Below are 22,996 nucleotides of genomic sequence, written 5' to 3' on the forward strand. Positions count from 1 at the left end.
GACATGCACAAGAGTTAAAATGATTTACCAAAGTGGTGAGAGTGCAGGACAAGAGAGAAAGGATGCAAAAGAAGCGAAGTAGCCTCTAGTTGCATCAGGGGCATAGTATTGTCCAATTTGTGAGAGNCCNTAAACTGTCTCAGTGGCACCATGTTGTGTGGTGCGTGTTGAACTGGTGAGAACAGAATAACTAGCAAGCAAACGCAGCATGCGATCAAGCCTATTGGGCAAGTCAGGGTGCTGGTTTGGGAGCTTAGAAGCAATTTCATGAGATGACATGAATGAACCGTGTGGTGTTCCCTTGCCTATGATATCAAACAAGTTGAGCTCAATGGCGGCATTGAGAACTGCAGGGTACACCACAGTGGTACTAAGCAACATTGCAGATAGACGAGTACCTTCATCACATTTTTTGGGACAAGTTGTAAAGAGGTTATTGGTGCTAACAACAGTGGATTCCCCCATTCTTGACTCTTAATTTAACTCTAAGTATCTTTGGTTTCTGGTTTGTTTACAATTTGCCTGCTTAATTTGCTCTTGGGTGTGCTCTTTTTATAGGTGTTTGTAGTCGTAGATGGAAGGCTTTACGTGGTCCACTTGGGATTTTTTTTTTGCTTGTCTTTGGTTTAATTATTTTGTGTGGTGCGTGCATAAGCAAGTCTTGTGGTGAGAGATTTATTTCAATTTCCTTATATTCAAACACAAAGCAAAATAATCGGTGCTAACAACACTGGATTCCCCCATTCTTGACTCTTAATTTAACTCTATGGATCTTTGGTTTCTGGTTTGGTTACAATTTTTCTGCTTAATTGCTATTCAGTGTGCTCTTTTTTTAGATCTAAGTAGTTGTATAGTGTGATATCAAGTCGGTTGAGAATAAGATTCCAATTGAGGTATAAGAGAAGTAACTGATATTTTAATGGAGATTGAGTAATATGGTTAAGATCAACTACTGTAAATACGAATTATTATTTATTTTAAAATCTTCTCCATCAGGATTTTATCTTTAAAAAAATATTTGAAAAAAAAAAATTTAGCTGTGTTTCACTTCCATTCTTAAGTGTAAAAATACTGGTCAATAGAGACTTTACGTATATAATAATTCACATTCAATTTCTCTATACTTTATGTAATTTGACTATTCAAGGATGACTAATTTTAAATTTAAGAGTAGATCTAAAGAGAAAGTCGTACAATTATTTATATGGTAAAATGCTAAAAATATGGATTTTTTTAAGTTATTTAAGTACGAACGGGACTACTGCATAAAATAAATGCAGAGAAGAAAATAGAAAAATATGAAGGAGGAGTTTGAACATTGAGGCTGCGTTCTTCACGTCAAGGTTTTCTTTTCCGTATGCGGTGGAAATCAAACATTAAAAATAATTTAATCACTGCGTCAATCTATCGAGTTCTCCATCTCTTGAAAGACAATAGAAATAAATTTAAAGATAATGAGATCGCCATCCATATTCAATTTATTTTTTTAAAATGTCTTTAGAATTATTTTTTTAAAAATGGTCCAAAAATCGATTGTAGGACTTTATAACCTGTTTAATCTATCAATTTGGAAATTTTAGGTTAATTTATCAAAATGGGTTAATTTGCTTTAACTTTTATTGAGAGTGGTTAGTTTTTTAAAATTTTACATAATGGGGTGAATGGAGGACGACTTAAAAAGTTTAAATCTTACTGTCTTGGACAACATCAGATGAATCAAATTTATCTCATGCAAAATTAAACGACATGAGGCAAAACTTAAGTGAAGTGGTCATATTCATGAAAACTTAAGATAAAAACATTTTTTTTCCTATGATAACTTAAGTCATATGTGATGACAAAACTTCAATTTTTTTCCTTATAAAATAAAGCTGTTATATTTAGGAAGACTTTCCATTATAGGTTAAAACCATTATGAATTTTATTTCGATTTTACTATTTTAAGTTGTTTTAATTGGAATCTTAATTTTAAAAATGTGTATTAAATAAGTTCGGTATTTGTACATAAATTTTAATTTGGTTGACCCGTTTTAAGTTGTCTCAATTGAGACCATAATTTTGAAGTTATATAACAAATAAGCTATTTTAAGACATGTTCTTATGAATGATTTTAATTTTTATTATATGAAAATGAAATTTAAATTATGACGTGAAATTTGGAAAAGTAAAAGAAAAAAAAGGAAAAATGTAGAAGAAAAGTGGAACAAAGTTTTTTTTTTTGTTTTTCTATTTGTCAAACACTATGTCACATCATTATCTTCAACCTCAAAACTCATTACTGGACAACCAGTCCTAAATAGAACCACCATGAGGCTACTGGAAACCACCGCAGAAGTGGATTTGAAACCTTTCATCGCACACAGAGAGAACCCTAAAATCTCGAATTCCATCATCTCCTCCGTGATAGTCTCACTCCATGCGCCACCTACATCTCCCTCCTCAGGCAACCACCGCGAGAACCACCATTGTCCAAAAACCTAGAAAAACCTAGTTATAGATATACGAATTCAAACCACTTAAAACCCCAATTTCACCATAAAACCTGCAAAACCATCTAAATGACATAACCCAGATTGCGAACACGTGTTCGCCTCCATCGCACCACCACAAACCACTCAGTTTCATTCCTCCGTAATCCACAAAGCCTAATCATGAATCAGAAACCTATCATCTACGAAACTCAAATCTAGAATAGCACCACATCACCACGATTCACTTCGCACATTCATTTGCGATCCATACATTGAAGAAAGAAAACCCAAAACGCTAGAGGGACACCACGAAAAACAAACCAAAGCGCGAGCCTATTCATCGTCTACGTCCTCGTGAAGCCTTTACCGCCACCAGCACACCGCAAAAAACAACATTATTGCACGAAATCCGTATTCCGAATTTTCACTGTACCAAATCATCTCTAATTTTTGTCCCTAACGATGTCCAATTAAATAATGTCACATCATAAATTAAATCTCTAATTCCACATCATAATTTAAATCTCATTTTCATTTAATAAAATCATCTAAAGTCAGCAAGCATGTCTATAACTTTATTAACTTTACCCCCTAATAGAAAATACTATTATAGTTCAGTGGATTACTATTTACAGAGAAGACCTTTCGTTTGTGTAGTTCGTACATTTCTGTGTTTCTTTCAACTTATATTTCTATGTAGTTTTATATTATAGAGAAAATGACTAAAAAAATATATATTATGGAAAACATAAAACTATGACCCTAAAAGGGTTTGACTAGAAGTAGAAAATAATTTGAAAAATTAATAAAATAATATATTTACTGATGTTATTTCATATCCACAAAAGCCAATAAATAACTTTTAGATTACCATTTTAATTAATTATGATATAGAGTACGCGTAGAAAGAGAGATAAAGAAGAATAATTTATTTAAAGAATGAAATTTAAAAAACAGATGTGAATATTAAAAGGAAGAATTTCTTTTTTATAATTTATTGACGTTAACCTAATAATTATTTAATGTTTATAAACTTATAAATTGAATATAATATTAAACTATTATATGATATTTTTCTAGTTCAATATGTCTAACTTACCGTCTAACGAATTATGGATAAAATGATTTAGACCTAAAGGAAAGAAATGATGCTTAATGTCAGACAACGCCACTCAGTGCCTTAAAGCATATAGGCTTATTTATTTGGTAGCACTGTTTAATATCAAAAACCATGAACTTCAATAACGAATATCGCGGATCTATTCAAATGACAAATTTAGTATTTTTTATTTAATGAAAGGTTCTAAAATAGATTTAGATGTGAAATTGAATACCATTTGATCCATCAAATGACCATATTCTTGATTCTTTAATTCAACATCACTTTTAATAAAAAAAAAACATATTTTATACAACAAACACAAAAATAATTATGACATACTAACACAATCAATTCAAACCAAATCAAACATGTAATATCAATTAACAACACACATCAACAAATTTAAAACAAGCTAGGTAGTTAGTTTTCTTCATATGTTATAAATCACATAATCATGATGATCAAAATATGCTGTTATAATTACTAATAGAGAGAATCTTATAAAAGTCTCAGACAACATGTGATAGAACTAGACTCACATGCATTGGAAAACATATAAATTAAAAAAAAATAAAAATCAGAAACTAACTTATATTTTTGTAAGCACTAATCGAATATATAGGCTTGAATACTTCACAATTATCTATCTAGACACTCTCTTATCTTCAAATATTTAAACAAAAAGTGCGAAAGCTTAAAGATTGAATAGAAAGCTATTGAAGAATAAATTATAAATAACGAGACTTTTTAATTAAAATTTTATTTAACTTAAAAACTTTTAATATTAAAAGATTGAATCTCATTATTTAAATATTAAAAGACTCTATTTTTTTTATACTCTTACAACTAGTTTATTATAGTAAAATCAGAACTCATGATCCATTTTGTCATTATTTTTTAACTTTTATATATAAAAAAGTCACATTTAATCATATAATATTTTTAAAAAATTTAATTAATTAATTTATACCTTTAATTGTATAAATTAAAATAATTATTATATTTATATATATTAAATTATACTAATATAATTAATAATTATAACTTAATATTTTAAATTATAATACAATTACATATTTACATAAATGAAGGAAGATAATAAAAACATTTTTATTCGAACTTTTAATTAGAGAAAGACCAATGATCCAATTTGTCCCATATTTTTTCTCATTTTTTATCCGTCAGTTTGACAGTGTTAGAGGGATTGAGCCAAGATGAATTGACAAACTGAAAATTTCAATATAAAGTATCAAATTTTAACACCTTGATCCACTTTATCATTTCTATTTGTGTTTCTTAAGATCGGTCAAAATTCAAGTCTTTTTAATTTAATCTACTGTTTAACATTTTATATTATTTTCTAACAATATTTCTTATTTAGTTGGTAATGCAAGACTTGTACGTTGTAGTTAAGGAGACGATAGATTGGATAAAAGCTTACATGATTTTATTTTCATTTTTGTTCTCTTGTTCCTCGATTCATGGATGAACGCTGTTGCTTACCAGATTCAGCATCTTCTTCCGACGCCTACTGGCTTCTTCTGCAAGTCCTCTCTCTCATCCCTCTCTGGCATTACCTTCTCCTTGCAGCGTTCATTCTATTCTCTGTTCTCTACAACTTCCTTGAACTCCATTTCTTTCAAGATCTCTTCTCGGGATTCGCAGGCTCCCCTGTGCTTCTCTCCTACAATTCCTCCTCTCAAATCTACCACGCTGTCGTTTCCAAGTGCGATGTTCTCCGCGGAAGATATTTCGCCACGCCCTGGCTCTGCAGTCCTCATCTTCAGACTCTTTTCCTCAACTACTTCGGCAGACCTCCCTTCCTCAAATACGCCAGGTCAATTCAACCGTTTTTCACTAATCCCAATTTATTTATAGAAACTCTCGATTTCATTGATGAAGATTGACGATGCAATGATTAGATCTGTTTCAGGGAACTGTTTAGGACTGCTGATGGTGGAACCATTGCCTTGGATTGGCTGTTCAGTTCTCACGGTAAGTTTAATTAAAGTGTTCTCTGTATATAAGTTTAATTTAAGTTACTTGATGTAATTTGGTAATAGTTATCAAAGTCGAAGGTTCATCCATCTTTCTGTCATTTTACAGTTTCGGATAATGTTGGTTATGAAGATGAATCTGTTCCCATTTTTGTGGTTATTCCTGGCCTCACAAGTGACTCTTCATCTCAAGTAAGTTTTTCTATTTACTCTTTAATTTTAATACACGTTTATATGTCAGCCAATTAAAAATCACTGCGTTACTTTTACACTAGACCACATTTTATATATCCTTGCTCTGTCGGCAGCTCCTTGTCTGCTACTAGGTCAGGGCTTGTAATGTTATTTTAGTATTATCCTTTTCCTAGTACCATCTGAACCTGTTATGTAAAGTCTTGCGTTATGTAACCATTATTCAGTCTGACATTTCCTACAATGCTGGATTGACTGAGGATGTCCGCGCAGTGGTTAATTATCTCCATAAAAAGAGAGCCAAGGCACCACTGTTTGTTGTTGGAACTAGTATCGGAGCTAATATTCTGGTATGTTCATAGCTTGAGCCTTATGCAATGGTTACAACAAATGTTGTCTTTTTTACGTAAAAAATACTTTAAATTACTATCAATATTTTATTTTTTTAAAGGACATACATTATTAGGTGCCACTTGAAGGGCCAATGAAAAAATTATTTAAGTGTTGTGTACGACATTTCCCTTTTCTGGAAAATTTGACCTCTGTTATCAAATATGCCGCCCTGTTCTGGTTTCACTTTGTCGTATTATATATCATATTAGGACTAATAGTTTTAACGCCTTGAAAAAATGGTGTGAACCAGATGGTTTCACTTGGTAATTATTTAATAATTACCAAAAAACATTTTACATCAATATAAGTAATAAATAATAAATCAATTGTTATAATAATAAATATTATTTTTTTATCAACATAATCAATTATTATTTAAAATAATAAATTATATGTGAACCAGATGAAATTTAATTTTAATTCAATTGTATAATCGATTATCAATTTAACATCACAATGTAATTTCATTATATTATACTTGTGAATATATTTTTATTATTTTATATTCACTAATCATAAGTGAGTGAGGGTTATTGGACAACATCATGTGCCAATTAAGGAGCAATACTAACAATGTTGAAAACAAAAAAGGAAACTACATGTTTTTCTTAATAATTGGAGGGCAACATTTTCCAATGACAAAAAGATAAAATTTGTTAATTTACTTTTTCATTTATGAAAAGAGGTTGATTTTTTTAAATTTTACAGAATACGGTGAAGTCGTACTTAAACAATCATCGTACTTAATTAGACTTTAATTAAAAACATATTTTTCATAGTTATAGTCGTACGAGGGCACAACTTTAGGTTATATAATTTATTTAGTCTTATTTCAATAAATTTTCCAATTAATCATCCTATTAATATAAAATAATTATATTAAATTAAAGTATAAAAAATAATTACAACATTTATTAGGTATGTATTTTATTAAATTTTTAATGAACTTAATGGCCTAATGCTGAAATTCTTTATGATGTTTCTCATCATTGTTGCGTATTTTATCTGCCTTTAAAACTATAGCAAAACTGCACAAAATTATTTTATTCTCACTTATGTGAAGAGGTGTTAGCTCTGCATTTTTTTATTCAATGATTCTTCGTAGGTTAAATATCTTGGTGAGGATGGTGAGAATATTCCTGTTGCTGGAGCTGTTGCTGTTTGCTCTCCCTGGGACCTTTTGGTTAGTATTTTTATTTTAAACTGACTTGTTTTAAATTTTGAATTTCATTTACTTTTGTTCTCACTTGACGGTTTAACTGTTAGTGGATTTAATCGAAGAAAAGAAATTATAGTTTTTTACGAAACAGAAATAATACACACGGAATGAAATAAAGGAGAATATATTTTTGAAAATTGGAGCTTATTATTTATAATTTAATATTATTGTTAAACAAGTAAATTTTAAGACTAGTTCAATTTACTTAAAAAATAATATTTACAATTATTAATATTATATATATATATATATAATATTTAATATTATTTTAAAAAATTAACCTAAAATTTAATTTAATTTTATAAAATTGAGGTTTACCTTTCGACTCGATGTGAGACTTGTACTGTCTTAAAAATTAAGTATGGAAGTTGTGAAGGAAACAATTAATAAAAGGTGGAATTCTCCATCCATGAGTGATTTTTTTACCAAAAAGATGTCTGTGCATAATAAAAAACTATGAAATGTTTTTTAATGCGACTGGTGATTCAAATTGAGTTTTTTGGATCCGTTTCTAAGTTATTTAATTATTTAATAATACGTTTGGAATTATCAAAATAGCTGTGCTGAATTTAATTTCCTCTTCAATGTTCTCGTATATGTTGGAATGGATCTTCATTCTACATTTTATTAAACTTCGCCAAGTTATGTTACTTGTTTATCGTTGTAGATAGGGGACAGATACTTACGCCGAGGGCGTGTGCAGAAAATTTATGATAAAGCACTTGCATTTGGACTTTTAGATTATGCAAAATTGTACGTCTGCATTTTTTTTTTTAAATTTATGATATAACATTAGTCTTATTTAATGTTAGTTTTTAAAAATTTTATCAAACATGCGAGCATATGTACTTATTTTTGCTTCGCAGTCACTTTCTGTTCGCGATTTTGATGATCACGCAACCCGTGTAGTTGGGAAGTATGAGGTACTTGTATGGCCTAAATTTGAAATATTTTATCTCTTTTTCTTCCTCGTTTTATTAATTAATGAAACCAACCTTTTTTGCTTAGAGTGTGGATACGTACTATAGACGTTGCAGTAGTTCCACTTTTGTGCGTTCTGTTTCGGTTCCGCTTTTGTGTATTAGTGCTCTTGACGATCCAATCTGTACAACAGAAGCCATTCCCTGGGATGAATGCAAGTATGCTCCTCCATTCTTTCATTGCTTCTAATTCATTTTCCTTCTCTTCTATTCCTTTAGCTCCAATTAATGCACTACTCTTTTGCTAGGGCAAACAAAAACATTCTGTTGGCTACTGTAAAGCATGGAGGACATCTGGCCTTCTTTCAAGGCCTATCTGCATCTCGCATTTGGTATATGAGTTTAAGTCAATAACAAAATATTAAACAAAAATACCTATCTATATTGCTTTAGAGTTATGAGTTTAAGTGATATTAATATAAAAATTAAATATATTTTTCGTCTGTTAAAATTAGAATTAGTCTTTTTTTTTTTTTTTTTAATTTTAATCTAATTTAGTTTTTCAACTTTTAGACATCTGAATTTAAGCTTTTTAAACCAAATTTTATAATAGTATTTAATTTGTTTACATTATTTAACAATTTTTTTTTTAATGTTAGTCTAAAATTTAAAAAATTTAATTTTAATTTTTATCGAAAATTAAGAAATTAAAGATATATTCCTAATATAAATGTTAGATTGATATATTTTATTAGTGTTCTCGTATATAGAACTTTTAGGGATTAAATTAACTTTCAATCGGTAAATTTTCAATTTTGTCGTCTTGTAGATGGGTAAGAGCTGTAAATGAATTCCTTGGTGTATTACACAGCAGCAATTGTATGCATGTACATGAGAAAGGTAAAATGTGGTACCCAACACCTCACATAGAAGTCTTTATTGTATGATCTTCGCACTTCTACCATTATTAACATCCTGAACTATTGTTGATTAACTTATTTGTAAAATTCCATCACTCCCGGCCAGGAGGCATCACAAGCAACATGAAATTTTGAAAAACCAGCGAGCTTGCACAAATTCTCGTACTGTTTCAAAGTTCTTTCCTTTCCACCTGCTGTGATAAACATAAGGTTGTCCAGGCACGAAAAAAGCTTAGATTGTTCAGTTGCTTCTGGTTCTTCTGGCATTATGATCTCCAGAACAACCACCTTCCCATTTGGAGACAGTGCTTTGTGACAATTGCTCAAAATTTCTACGCACTTCTCATCAGTCCAATTGTGTAAGACAACCTAAAACAACATGATAAAACACAGAAAAATATTTATAGAACCTTAAAACGAAATTAGATTCATCCAATACATGATATAGGTGTTTACTATTATGTATACTAACCTTTAGTGTCATGGCATCACCCTCTGGAACTCTTGCAAACATATCTCCTCCAACATGCTCAACCCCTTAACAATATTTTACAAATTCTAGAATTTAAATTATTATATATTAACCCTTCGATATATGATAAAACATTAAATATGTGAGGCTACCTGATAGCAGTGGTGCATTCTCAATGACTTGGGGCAGATCAAAATTAATTCCTTTAATTGAAGGGTATTTGGAGACTATCATTTTNAGGTTTTGTCCATTTCCACCTCCNACATCAACCAACGTTGATATTCCCTCAAATCCANTATATATGTCAAGTATTCTATTCATATCTGNTNCNCACAAATCCGCCATANACNTGTTAAAAATTTCGTTCATTTTTGGATTCTTTTCCATGTACTGGTACGTTGTTACCCCATGAAGTTTCTTGAACAAATCAACGTCTGCATCAACCACTGCTTCCTTGAAATTCAGCCTGAGAAAAGAGATTGGAGCAAAGTAAGCTTTCCTTGTTAAAAAAAAGGAAAATAAGGCTACACTATTTTAGTCAAAGACCTAATATTTAGACTTAAAAAAGTGTTGGAGTACACATGACCTTTATTGATGAGTTTATAAAAAGGAGTTTAAATAAAGAAATACAAACACCACTCTCTAATCTAGTGGAAACCTTAAAAGCAAAGAATTAATGAGTCTTTTATCTTTATACTACACATATACTTTATGTCAACAAAAAATTGATGTCATAAATAAAAAGCTTATATTTGATAGTATATCTAATTAAACTGAAATAACTTCATTACAGTTTCATTCATATCATTATACAGTAATGATAAGAATGGGATGCATAAGAGTTAAAATGATTTACCAAAGTGGTGATAGTGCAGGACAAGAGAGAAAGGATGCAAATGAAGCGAAGTAGCCTCTAGTTGCATCAGGGGCATAGTATTGTCCAAGTTGTGAGAGTCCGTAAACTGTCTCGGTGGCACCGTGTTGTGTGGTGCGTGTTGAACTGGTGAGAACAGAATAACTAGCAAGCAAACGTAGCATGCGATCAAGCCTATTGGGCAAGTCAGGGTGCTGGTTTGGGAGCTTAGAAGCAATTTCATGAGATGACATGAGTGAACCGTGTGGTGTTGCCTTGGCTATGATCTCAAACAGGTTGAGCTCAATAGCGGCATTCAGTACTGCAGGGTACACCATAGTAGCACTAAGCAACATTGCGGATACACGAGCATCTTCATCACATTTTTGAGGACAAATTGTAAAGAGGCTATTCTTGCTAACAACTTTGGATTCCTCCATTATTCACTCTTAATTTAACTCTAATGATCTTTGGTTTCTGGTTTGGTTACAATTTGTCTACTTAATTGCTCTTCAGTGTGCTCTTTTTATAGCTGTTTATGGTCGTAGATTGAAGGCTTTACGTTTCCTTTTCTTGGTGGTTTAATTATTTACGTTTCCTTTTCAATTTCTTTATATTCAAATACAAAGCAAAATAATTACATTATCTTTTTATTAAATTAAAATTAGTTTACAATATATATATATATATATATATATATATATATATATATATATATATATATATACTGATTTCACAAGTTAATTTTATAAAATTTAATTAAACTTAAAATCTATTTTGTAACGATATATCTAAGATTATAGATTTAAAATTATTTTAATAAATTTTTTGTTAAACGTATCATTTTATATTAAATTGTTATAAGACTATTAATATATAATTTTATATTTGAAATTGTATATTCTTGACGTGAAATATCTTAAAAATCTTACCTTATAAAATTAATTTTGTAAAAACTTATAAACTGTTATATAAAAATTCTTTGTTATTATTTTTTCAATAATCCAAATTTAGCCTGATGTGTGAATGTTTGAGAAGAAATCTTTCTATTTATACAATAATTATCAATTTACTGTCTTAATAAAAAATATGTTCAGTTTCCCTATTTTTATTTGTGAAACTTTGACTATTCAAAGACGAAGATGATTATTCTTTGAAAATGAGAAATAAAATAAATGATAAAATTGATGACTGAATTAAGAACAATGCATCAAAGAAAAAATTGCATATAATAATTTTCTTTTATAACTTTTCTAGAATATTATGTGGTGATTCGTGATTATTCACTAGTTCATAATCGGGTTACAACGTCACTTATTACAGGTCAGTTAGAGAGGGAAGCGACGTAAATTATTGACCGGTGACAATTACGTAAATAAATGAAGCCTATAGACGTATGTTAGATGGGGGACCGACGTCTATAATACTATAAACGTCAGTGTCCCTAGAAACTGACGTTTATATGTCTGACAGGTAAGTGAAAAGTCATTTTTTTCCGTCATATAGACGTCGGTGACCCTCCTACGCCACATCTAGAGTTTGACAGGTAGGTGAATATTTAATTTTTTTCGCCATCTAAACGTCTAATCCCGCCACTTGACGTCTATATGTGATATATAGACGTCGGTGTCCCTCCTACCCGACGTTTATAGTCTCACAGGTAAGTGAAAATTTAATTTTTTTCGCCATCTAGACGTCGGTACCCGCCACCTGACGTCTATATGCGATTATAGACGTCCTTGCCACGCACACCCGACGTCTATATAGTTTGACCAGGCATATGAAAAGTCATTCCTTTCCGCCCACTAGACGTCTCGTCCCGCCAAGTCGACGTCTATATATAACAAAAATATTAATTTTTAAATGGAATGGACGTCACATTACTGAAGAGCCCGACATATATTCCATTATAGACATCAGCTTTGTGGGTAACCGACATCTAATTTCTTGTTAAATTATCGGTGCGAACCAGTAGTTTGCGAACCAGCCGTTTAGCTGTCTTCCTTCGTCTTTTCTCTCCGTTGCACTGCATTTCCAAGTGCATTTGACGTCCCATGAACCACTTAAAGTTGTTTTTACTCTGTTTAAAGTAATCTTTGATGTATTATCTTTCATTTTAACAGATTAAAATGAGTTTTCGTTGTGTTTTGGTGCGGTTTTTCTTATGTCTTTGGGTAGCATAATGCACCTTCTCCCTTTGCTAGTTTCCTCCTAAGAAAAGCTTAGGCTTTTTGGATCTCTTATGGCATTTCAACCTGAAGTCAAACTTGGGTTGTTGCCTACTTCCACTCCAACCGCCAAAGAAAAACAAAAAGATTAGAAAACGGTGTCACCGTATTCTCACCGTATTCTTTTTCATTAGCGATCGGAGTGGACCTAGGCAACGACCCAGGTTCGTCTTTGAGTTAAAATGCCATAGGAGACACAAAAGACACAATTTTTCTTACGAGGAATCTAGCAATGGCAGGAGGTGCTACTACGCTACGCACAGACAAGAAAAAAACTGCATCAAAACACAACGAACACTTCATAAACGTCGGTTAATGTACAATTCGACGTCTATAGTGCCCTTAGACGTCGGTTGATGCAATGTCTGACGGCTTTATAGACGCCGTACGTGTCACTGAACCGACGTCTATAATGCCCTTAGGCGTCGGTTAGTGCAAAGTCTGATGTCTTTATAGACGTCGAGTTTTTCACTGAACCGACGTCTATAGCGACGTCGCACCTGCAGAAGTCCGACATCTCATTAACGTCACCAGTAAATATGTCGGTTCGTAAGGTGACGTAAAAAGCCCAAAATAACCAACGTCTAAAGTCCTTTCTGCACTAGTGATTTATTAAATTGGCTTAATACCGCTAATGGTCCCTAGTTTGGGGGGTTGTGTTCAAAATGGTCCTACCTTTTTTTTTGTGTAACAATTGATCCCACCTTTTGAAAAAACAGTTCAAGTTACTCCTTTTTCATAACGGCGTCAATTATCTAACGGTGTTGGTGCCCCTCTGGACTAAACTTAATGACGTGTCAATGTTATGTGATTGCGTGGCAGTGAGGTTAAAATTATAAAAAAAAAATTAGGTCGCATTAGCTAACCCAACCAGTATTTGCCAGCCCAACCCAAACTGCAGGCCAACCCAAGTTTAGGAAATCCCAGTCAGAAGCTAACAACGTCGTCACCGCGACCCTACAGCGGCATCCACCAGCCCTCCGTGGCCACCATTCACACAACTAAAGAAGAACCAAACATAAGTTAACAAAACAACACTCTCAATTCAAGAGACGACCATCACAACCATCAACCTTAATCGAAATACAAGAACAAGAAAAACCCCGAATTTAATTCGAATGAAACCCTACATTTGAAGTTGCAGACGAGATCAAATCATCATAAGCAAAACCCCCAAAACGCAGAATCAGAACCTAAACCCTAAAACGCAAAATCAGAACCACGGCGGCATCACAATGTCGTTTTTTACACTGCCATCACCAGATAATCAGCTCTTCAACCTCCTCCTCCTCATCGTCGGAGGTCTGTCGCGACGCGTCGCCGTCGTGACGCCGATTGCACTCAGTCGCAATCAAGACTGACCCGTGTCCACCATTGCGGTTTGCTTCCGTTCTAATGGACCAGCTTGCACTTTTGAGTTTAATGGGGGAAGTTCTGGTTTGCTGGGTCCAGGTGGAAAAGGGGAAACAATTAAGAATAAAGATTGCTAAGAATAAACAACATTAAGAATGAAGAGGAAAAGGGGGAGGAAGAAGGAGAGGGAAAGGAGGAGGAAGAAGGAGACAGCGGAAGATGAAGCTGATGTGTAAACAATTATTTTTTAAAAAATTCAAAATTAATACGATAAATTATTTATCGTGCCACGTAAGAGTGAACACCGTTAGAAATTTGACGCCATAAGGCAAAAGGAGTCAATTGACCAATTTTTTCAAAAGGTGAGATCTATTGCTACCAAAAAAAAAAGATAGGACCACATTGAACACAACTCCTCAAACATGAGACCGAAAAAGATATTAAGCCTACTAAATTTAAACCAACCAATAAAATACGATACATTATTTATTTCCAAAAAGTTATTATGAAAATTTATTAACATACCGGAGTAAAAAATTCAAAGTAATATGTGGTGTGATATTGGTCATACGGAAATAAGCAGAGTATCTGTATGGCTGAATTCTGATTTTTCTTTGGTAACTGTCGTGTTCATTCCTCAACCAAAAGTTGCATTGGACTCGTCAATTGATAATTTTTCTTATGAATGTGAGTGAAGTTGGAATGCTATCTGCACCTAACATTGACCTCAGAAACATGTTTATTGACAGTCATAGCACGCCAAGAAAAACTTCATTAAATGACTAACTATTGCAAACAGTTGATGAATTATGTAGTTATTTTCAAGGATACCGTGCCTCCTTATTTATCAAGTCACAGAGCATAAAAGTCTTCTACAGTGTTTTGGATTGAAAATTTAAAGAAGCTTATTACTTTTAGATCATTTAAAAGCTTTATAAAAGATATAGTCTGAATATAGAATTTTAGAATTTTATAAAAAATAGTTAGATTAATTAAAACTATAAAATTTTAAACTTTACAAAAACAAATTATTAATCTCTTTTTAATTTAACCTGATTTTGGTCAAGTCATTGTGCCTAATACCTAAATATTCTTTTCCCATTAAAACTAGTTAGGATTTTTTTTGTCAATCTTAAAGTATTTTTCTGAGTAATGTTGAACAATTGTCTTCTAATTTATTAATTAAAATTATTTTTAGTTGATGTCAATTACAATTTGTTCAACTAATGCCAATTAGATTATAAGTATTTTTTTATTATTAATGTTAGTTAAGATTTTCCCCATTATCCTTGGGAGAACTATTTTTTTTATTGATATTGACCAGAGTTTCTCTGTTAATATTAATAAAAAAAAATTATTTATATTTTTATAATTATTTTTATTGTTGTTGTTTTATATTACACTAATTTTTCATTTAATATTAGTTAGTGTTTTCTTAACTATTGTTTTGAAAACTATTTTGTAGTAGATGTGAATTATCTTTTGGTTTCCCTTACAGCCTGTTGTAATTTATTGTGTATGTTAGAATGATTATTTATATTATGAATAAACCAACGTTATTCTTGGCTAATAATTTGTTGGTATATTTTTTTTCTAATGAAGAATGAAAAAATTCCAACCAAAATTACCAGCGTTTTTATTTTGTCAATGTCAAAACATTAATGAAAAAGTTGAAAAAAAAAATCAAGTCTTATACGGATCACTCAAATCAATACAGAATTGTGATCAATATTAAATAAAAGGCTTAATACCGTTTTTGGTCCCTAGTTTGGGAGGTTTTGTTCAATATGGTCATACCTTTTTTTTAATAACAATTGATCTCACTTTTTGAAAAAACTGTTCAATTAACTCCTTTTTTGTTACAACGTCAATTTTCTAACGGTGCTGGTTACGACGTCAATAAGTTATTTCATGTATTCACCTATCCAAATGTTATTTTAACAGTCCTGACATAATGTTATGTTAAAAATCATGTTACCATCGTATACAATAAGGACTATAATAAACAATTTAAACTTGAATATGGGACCACTATGAACAAAAAGGACTCAATTGAACAGTTTTTCAAAAGGTGGGATCAATTGTTATGAAAAAAAAAAGTAGGACCATATTGAACAAACTCTCCCAAACTAGAGACCAAAAACGGTATTAAGCCTAGATAAAAAAACAACCTCCAATGACGTGAGAAGAAGTTGTGATAAATTTTGACTAAAAATAACAACCACTGTTGATTAAACAAATTATCAATATTTCTAATTTTAAGCTATTAACATTTTTTTTCCTATTTGGCATAAGTTAAAACATTTTGTTCAAATAAAAAAAATATTAAAACTCAATCAATGTTGAAAATGTTTTAGTTATTTCTAAATTGGACTTTCCATCAGTTAAGTATCAACTAAAACTAAAAAACAAAAAAAAAAAACTTATATCAGAATAAAATATAGCAATGTTTTAAGTTACTTTCTGTCTTTTTTAGAAAGAAAAAAAAGTTAAATTTGTGATTTATTAATTGGATCAGTTTTTTATTAGTTTGACCCGTTTTTTTTATCACTTTTTTATTGGATTGACCAGTTTTAAAATTATTATCAATAATTAAGAATTACTTTTTCTTAGTTGATGTGCAGGCCGTATCCCGTTATTTTATAACAGGTTTAATACATCATTTGATCCTTTTTTTGAGAGTTTGGTTCAAAATGATCTCATCTTTGGAAAAAGTTCACTAAGATCCCATATTTTAATAAAAATTGTTTAATATCGTCCTTTTGACAGACGACGTTAAAATTATAACGGTACATATGCTAGCGTGGTCAAACGTTGACGAGCTATTTAAAACAAAACTTACGTGGCTCTGTGATGTCATTTAAATATGTAAATACTTAAGATAAAAATAAACAATGACATAAAAGAAGGTTAAAGTAAAAGATCCTTACCATGTAGTTTGGAAGATTTTCTTAGCAGAAGCATGGTGACTTTCAAAAGGTATAAACAAGAGTAGGATAAATGGTGTTGTTTTCCTTCATGCATGGAGGAAGTTATTTCACTGAAAAGGCTCCCAACTTTGCAAAAACCAGACATCCTAGTTTTGGTCAAAGACAGAAACACATAAAAACCTTCCAACTCAGGAATATATCGCTTACCATAATGCACAGTGCCTATCTACTCTACAAGAACCATTTACCTCAAACTATTGCCTTCTATCTCAAATTACATGCAGCAAAAGCTTAAAAAACAGAAGAGAAAACTCTAAAATTTAAGATGCAGTGTTTAAGGTCTCTAAGTATAAGTTGGGGAAGAGGAGCAACTAGGTGATGGGGTTGAACAAACCCACAATTACTGCAAGGTAGAGGAGCATCAAACTTGGTCATATGCTTAAAACTCGCACAACTCCTCGTAGAATTATGTATATTATTCACTCTCAAAACATGCTCCGACAATCTCAACGTGTACTTATTATCGTCATTCTTTCCCTCATCATCCCCCTCCCCTCTAATCATAACTATGGAGTGCCCGGTAGAATGAAACCGTACAAACATTTGTTCCTCGTGTGCATCAACCACCTCATGTTCCTGTCCTAGACCACGACTACATTCAGGTTCACTTTGTTCCTCCTGTTGTTCATGTTGTTGTTGATCTTAACTGTTATCACAAACATGTTCATGACCACAATGAAGGCCTTCTTCTTCTCTCACATCAACGCGTATCTCGCTGCTGGCTGAGGAAACAACGATGTCGCTGGGTTTGAGAGGCTGGTCGTTTGGGGGAGAGTCAAGGTCTCGAGGAAAAACGGGGCAGGTTTTGTGAGAGCAGAGCCAGAGGTCGATGCAGTCCTGGTGGAAAACATGGCAGCAGAGGGAAATTGATGAAAATAAAAAACAACAACTTTTTATACCTCCAAAATCAGAGTCAATTGATGAAAATACCTATTTAACACAAAAACAAATTAAACCTTAACCCCCAAATAAAACACCAACAACATCAACTAATTAGGCTCAGATAATGACCCATTACCTTACTTCAGTACGAAGTTCCACTTGCACCTTCCAGGAATCAACAATAGAATCAACCGTACAATGACCAGAAACCACCACTTTCAAAACAGTGAAAACCCAGGAATGGCGTAATCAGATAAGGGTAAGGGCTTTTTACTTTAACCACTTTTATGTCATTTTTTATTTTTATCTTAAGTATTTACATATTTAAATGACATCACAGAGCCACATAAGCTTCGTTTTAAACAACTCATCAACGTTTGGCTACACTAGCATCTGCACCGTTATAATTTTAACGCCGTCTACCAAAAGGAAGATATTAAACAATTTTTAATGAAATATGAGACCTTAGTGAACTTTTTGCAAAGAGGGAATCATTTTGAATCAAACCCCCAAAAGAAGAGATCAAATGATGTATTAAACCTTTATTATAACATAATATTAATTAGGAATGTAGTTGTTTAATGGGAATAATTTGGAAATCCGTGATATCAATTTTTTCCTTATACGTAGTTAACTAAATTTATATTTTATAAATTAAAATAATTTTAATTAAAATTATATTTAAATATTTTATTTCACCGAATATTTAATGTATTTCACATTTATGTTTAATGTATATTGTTGTTTGATGTTGATAGAAATAATAAATTTTTGTTTTTAATATTATTTGGCTATTCCATTTTAATAAAAAATTATAGGTTTAATATTTATTTTGGTTTTTATTTTTTTATAAGTTTTTGTTAAAAATGAGTATAGATTTTTTTTTCGACGTTCAAAACGATATCAAATTTTATAAATTTAATTTAATTTAATCATTCATCTAAATTATTAACAATTAGATGTTTATGTCAGCTATTAGTAAATGAGGTATAAGTTTATGATATATGTGAAAACTTAAACTAAGATGAGGTAGAATAGAATGGTGGTAATAAAAGAAGTTTCTTAAAAAGACAAAAGTCATTGCAATGGGAGGTTTCAACTGCTATTTTGATCAAATTGGTGTTCATTTTGGCTTGCTTGTATGTTCAAATTGAATGTGGAAGAGCCCATGTAAGGTATTCTTAACCAGATGTTGCATTTTTTAATTGCGATGTTAGGGTTTTTTTTGTCAAGGTGAGTTGGGTTTTTGTCGTATTGATTTGGGTAAAATGTAATTTTCAATGTGAGTGTATATGAGTTTGATATTTAAAATGTTGTAATTATTTCGTTGTGATTCCTTGTCGGATTCCATTTGCAGGGTTGGATTTAGAATGTACGATGAGAGGTTTGAAGTTATGATCCACCATTGTGTGACTTGTTAAAGGAGATTCTCTTAAAATATATTGGTGAGAAAGTAATTTATTGGAATGATAATCCTGATAAGTGGAATTATTTGGAGGTTGTTGATATCCTTAAAGATGTGGGCTATATTGAACTAAAAGAATTGTTTTATAGTATTGAAACATTCTTGCATAAGTTGCATGAATATGATAAAGGTAATAAAAAATCATGAGGAAGTTCAATTATTTGTGGTTCCCAATGTGGATGAATCAAAAGGTTTAGAAAATCAATTGAATAAAGTGTTCCAGTTGTGCGAAAGACGTTCGGATTGCGGAGAGGATAGTCGTGTTGGTGATTTGGTAGATGTTGAAGTGGAGTTTAGGAGTGGCGATAAAAGTGATGTTGAGGATGAGGTTGAAATGAAAGTTGTAATTGATGATGTACTACAAAACGAGGGTGAAGAAGAATTAGAAGTTGATGGGGCTATTGAAGTGGAGGGATACAATGAAGTTGAATTGTAGATGCAGATTCAGTTTGAGTTGCACTTGAAGTGAAGGTACAAAGATAGATAGATTCAAGTGAAGGGATAAAATACTCCAACGACCACTTTTCCGTTCACTTTTTACTTTATCATTTTCCATTTCCTACTTCTCTATCACCTTACTTAGTCTTAGCCTTAGCTTTATTTTTCAACCCTTCAATCAACTCACCAATATTGTGTAAAAATTATATTAAATTTTTTTTCATATAAATTCATACTAGTGTCGTTATCAGTAATATATAATATATATATTAGTTTTACTTTTCAAAGAGTATATATAAGGAAATCCAAATTATTTAAATGTAAACGTTACATCACATCACATGAAAATAGAAAGTGAAGAAGAAAGTGGTACCCCACATCTCACATAAAGGTCTTTAGTGTTTGATCTCCACACTTTGACCTTTAAATCCTGAACTATTTATTATTGACCTATTTGTAGAATTCCATCACTCCCGGCCCAGACGACGCATGACAAGCAACATTAAATTTTGAGAAACCAGCGAGCTTGCACAAATTCTCGTACTCTTTCTCAGTTCTTTCCTTTCCACCAGCTGTGATAAACATAAGGTTGTCCAGGCTCGAAACAAGCTGAGATTGTTCAGTTGCTTCTGGTTTTTCTGGCATTATGAACTCCAGAACAACCACCTTCCCATCTCTAGACAGTGCTTTGCGACAATTGCTCAAAATTTCTACGCACTTCTCATCAGACCAATTGTGCAACACAGCCTAAAACAACATCATAAAACACAAATATTTATACAACCTTAAAACGAAATTAGATTCATTCAATACATGAAATAGGTGGTTACTATCATGTATACTAACCTTTAGTGTCATGGCGTCACCTTCTGGAACTCTTGCAAACATATCTCCTCCAACATGCTCAACCCCTTAACAATGTTTTACAAATTTTAGAATTTAAATTATTATATCATAACCCTTTGATATGTAATAAAACATTAAATATGTCAGGCTACCTGATAGCAGTGGTGCATTCTCAATGACTTGGGGCAGATCAAAATTAATTCCTTTAATTGAAGGGTATTTGGAGACTATCATTTTCAGGTTTTGTCCATTTCCACCTCCNACATCAACCAACGTTGATATTCCCTCAAATCCANTATATATGTCAAGTATTCTATTCATATCTGTTACGCACANNTCCGCCATAGACTTGTTAAAAATTTCNTTCATTTTTGGATTCTTTTCCATGTACTGGTACGTTGTTACNCCATGAAGTTTCTTGAACAAATCAACGTCTGCATCAACCACNGCTTCCTTGAAATTCAGCCTGAGAAAAGANATCGNAGCAAAGTNAGCTTTCCTTGTTAGAAAAAAGGAAAATAGGGCTACACTTTTAGTCACAGANGTCATATTTTGACTTTATGAAAAAAGTGTTTGAGATTCTTCTCATAATATACTACACATATCCTTTATGTCAACAAAAAATCGATGTCATAAATGAAAAGCTCATATTTAATAGTATATAGTATACCTAACTAAACTGAAATAACTTCATAACAGTTTCATTCATATCATGATAGAGTAATAATAAGAGGGACATGCACAAGAGTTAAAATGATTTACCAAAGTGGTGAGAGTGCAGGACAAGAGAGAAAGGATGCAAAAGAAGCGAAGTAGCCTCTAGTTGCATCAGGGGCATAGTATTGTCCAATTTGTGAGAGNCCNTAAACTGTCTCAGTGGCACCGTGTTGTGTGGTGCGTGTAGAACTGGTAAGAACAGAATAACTAGCAAGCAAACGCAGCATGCGATCAAGCCTATTGGGCAAGTCAGGGTGCTGGTTTGGGAGCTTAGAAGCAATTTCATGAGATGACATGAATGAACCGTGTGGTGTTCCCTTGGCTATGATCTCAAACAGGTTGAGCTCAATGGCAGCATTCAGGACTGCAGGGTACACCACAGTAGTACTAAGCAACATTGCAGATAGACGAGCACCTTCATCACATTTTTTGGGACAAGTTGTAAAGAGGTTATTGGTGCTAACAACAGTGGATTCTCCCATTCTTGACTCTTAACTTAACTCTAAGGATCTTTGGTTTTTGGTTTGGTTACAATTTGCCTGCTTATTTGCTCTTGGGTGTGCTCCTTTTATAGGTGTTTATGGTCATAGATGGAAGGCTTTACGTGGTCCATTTGGGATTTTTCCTTTTTTTGGTGGTTTAATCATTTTGTGTGGTGTGTGCATAAGCAAGTCTTGTGGTGAGAGATTTATTTCAATTTCTTTATATTCAAACACAGAAAAATAATTACACTATATATTTTTTTATTAAATTAAAATTAGTTTATAATATATATATATATATATATATATATATATATATATATTTATACAATAATTCTCAATTTACTGTCTGAATAAAAAATATGTTTAGTTTCCCTATTCTTATTTGTGAAACTTTGACTATTCAAAGATGAAGATGATTATTCTTTGAAAATGAGAAATAAAATAAAACTGATGACTGGATTAAGAACAATGCATTAAAGAAAAAATTGCATAATTTCTTATGGTAAAATGTCAAGATATGGATTTTAAGTTATTTGGGTATGAATGGGACTACTACATAGAAAATAAATAGAGAGTAGAAAATAGAAAAGTATTATGGAAGAGTTTGAACATTATGAGGCTGCGTTTTTCTCTGGTTATAGCTTTTCCAAGTTTTTTTTTTTTTTAAGAATCAAACACGAAATATAATTTAATCTCGGGGTCAATTTATCGAGTTCTCTAAGTCTTGGGAGATATGATGGAAATGAATTTAAAGATAATGATGTGGCCATCAATATTTTTTAATTTAATTTTAAAAAAAGTATTTTAAAATCTATTTTTTAAAAAATAAATACCTTTTTAATCTGTCAATTTGAGACACTCTTTTTAGCATTGAAAAAGTTGCCCTTTAATTATTTTAAAATAAAAACGTAGTTCTGTTTTTTTCAACATGGTTAGAATTGCTTCTTAAGTGGCACATAAACCGTCACTCACTTACGATTAGTACATAAAATAATAAAATATATTGACAAGTGTAATGAGATTATTTTTTTTTACCATGAATATTTACAACTA

At 31.8% G+C, this 22,996-nt stretch overlaps 3 protein-coding genes across 6 annotated transcripts in view; 1 reads left to right on the forward strand and 2 right to left on the reverse strand.

Annotated features, from left to right (window-relative positions):
• LOC106772244 (isoliquiritigenin 2'-O-methyltransferase-like) overlaps positions 1–11,041 on the reverse strand; it is a 12,356-nt gene extending 1,315 nt beyond the window's left edge. Inside the window, exons 1-4 of one of the 2 annotated variants that reach the window (XM_014658512.2) lie at positions 10,543–11,041; positions 9,839–10,152; positions 9,687–9,751; positions 9,275–9,583 (exon numbers count right to left, since the gene is read on the reverse strand). In XM_014658512.2, the coding sequence (XP_014513998.1) occupies positions 9,290–9,583; positions 9,687–9,751; positions 9,839–10,152; positions 10,543–10,979 (1,110 nt within the window). In that variant the 5' untranslated portion in view covers positions 10,980–11,041 and the 3' untranslated portion in view covers positions 9,275–9,289. Of the gene's footprint in view, positions 1–9,274; positions 9,584–9,686; positions 9,752–9,838; positions 10,153–10,542 lie in introns of those variants that run through there. The other variant, XM_014658511.2, reaches the window with a different exon arrangement.
• LOC106772245 (embryogenesis-associated protein EMB8) lies at positions 4,886–10,644 on the forward strand. 3 transcript variants are annotated; one of them, XR_002669378.1, is made up of 10 exons: positions 4,886–5,410; positions 5,507–5,568; positions 5,680–5,762; positions 5,990–6,112; positions 7,261–7,338; positions 8,241–8,297; positions 8,383–8,513; positions 8,603–8,686; positions 9,124–9,194; positions 10,562–10,644. XR_002669378.1 is itself a non-coding variant. In XM_022785473.1 (9 exons), exons 1-9 carry the CDS (start codon positions 5,055–5,057, stop codon positions 10,584–10,586), a joined length of 999 nt encoding a protein of 332 aa, XP_022641194.1. In that variant the 5' UTR covers positions 4,886–5,054; the 3' UTR covers positions 10,587–10,641. The 3 variants fall into 3 exon arrangements, 2 of the variants coding, with proteins under 2 accessions (XP_022641194.1, XP_014514002.1); XM_022785473.1 differs by lacking the exon at positions 9,124–9,194 and having other exon boundaries at positions 10,562–10,641; XM_014658516.2 differs by lacking the exons at positions 8,603–8,686; positions 9,124–9,194; positions 10,562–10,644 and adding an exon at positions 8,042–8,127 and having other exon boundaries at positions 8,383–8,493.
• Positions 11,042–20,187: 9,146 nt separating the features above from the next.
• LOC106772242 (isoliquiritigenin 2'-O-methyltransferase) lies at positions 20,188–21,988 on the reverse strand. The gene is made up of 4 exons (XM_014658510.2): positions 21,504–21,988; positions 20,894–21,207; positions 20,742–20,806; positions 20,188–20,642 (listed from the first exon to the last, which is right to left on the reverse strand). The coding sequence occupies exons 1-4, from the start codon at positions 21,938–21,940 to the stop codon at positions 20,346–20,348; spliced, it is 1,113 nt and encodes a 370-aa protein (XP_014513996.1). The 5' UTR covers positions 21,941–21,988; the 3' UTR covers positions 20,188–20,345.
• Between the last annotated feature and the right edge of the window lie 1,008 nt (positions 21,989–22,996).

The sequence above is a fragment of the Vigna radiata genome, chromosome 8 (assembly GCF_000741045.1).
Source record: "Vigna radiata var. radiata cultivar VC1973A chromosome 8, Vradiata_ver6, whole genome shotgun sequence".
Lineage (NCBI taxonomy): Eukaryota > Viridiplantae > Streptophyta > Magnoliopsida > Fabales > Fabaceae > Vigna > Vigna radiata.

Excerpts from the sequence above, each read along its gene's own strand:
- LOC106772245 (XM_022785473.1), top strand. The coding sequence starts at position 5,055 with ATGGATGAACGCTGTTGCTTACCAGATTCAGCATCTTCTTCCGACGCC. Across the intron at positions 5,569-5,679 it reads TTGGCTGTTCAGTTCTCACG|TTTCGGATAATGTTGGTTAT; the intron begins GTAAGTTTAATT and ends GTCATTTTACAG. Across the intron at positions 8,298-8,382 it reads GTGTAGTTGGGAAGTATGAG|AGTGTGGATACGTACTATAG; the intron begins GTACTTGTATGG and ends TTTTTTGCTTAG.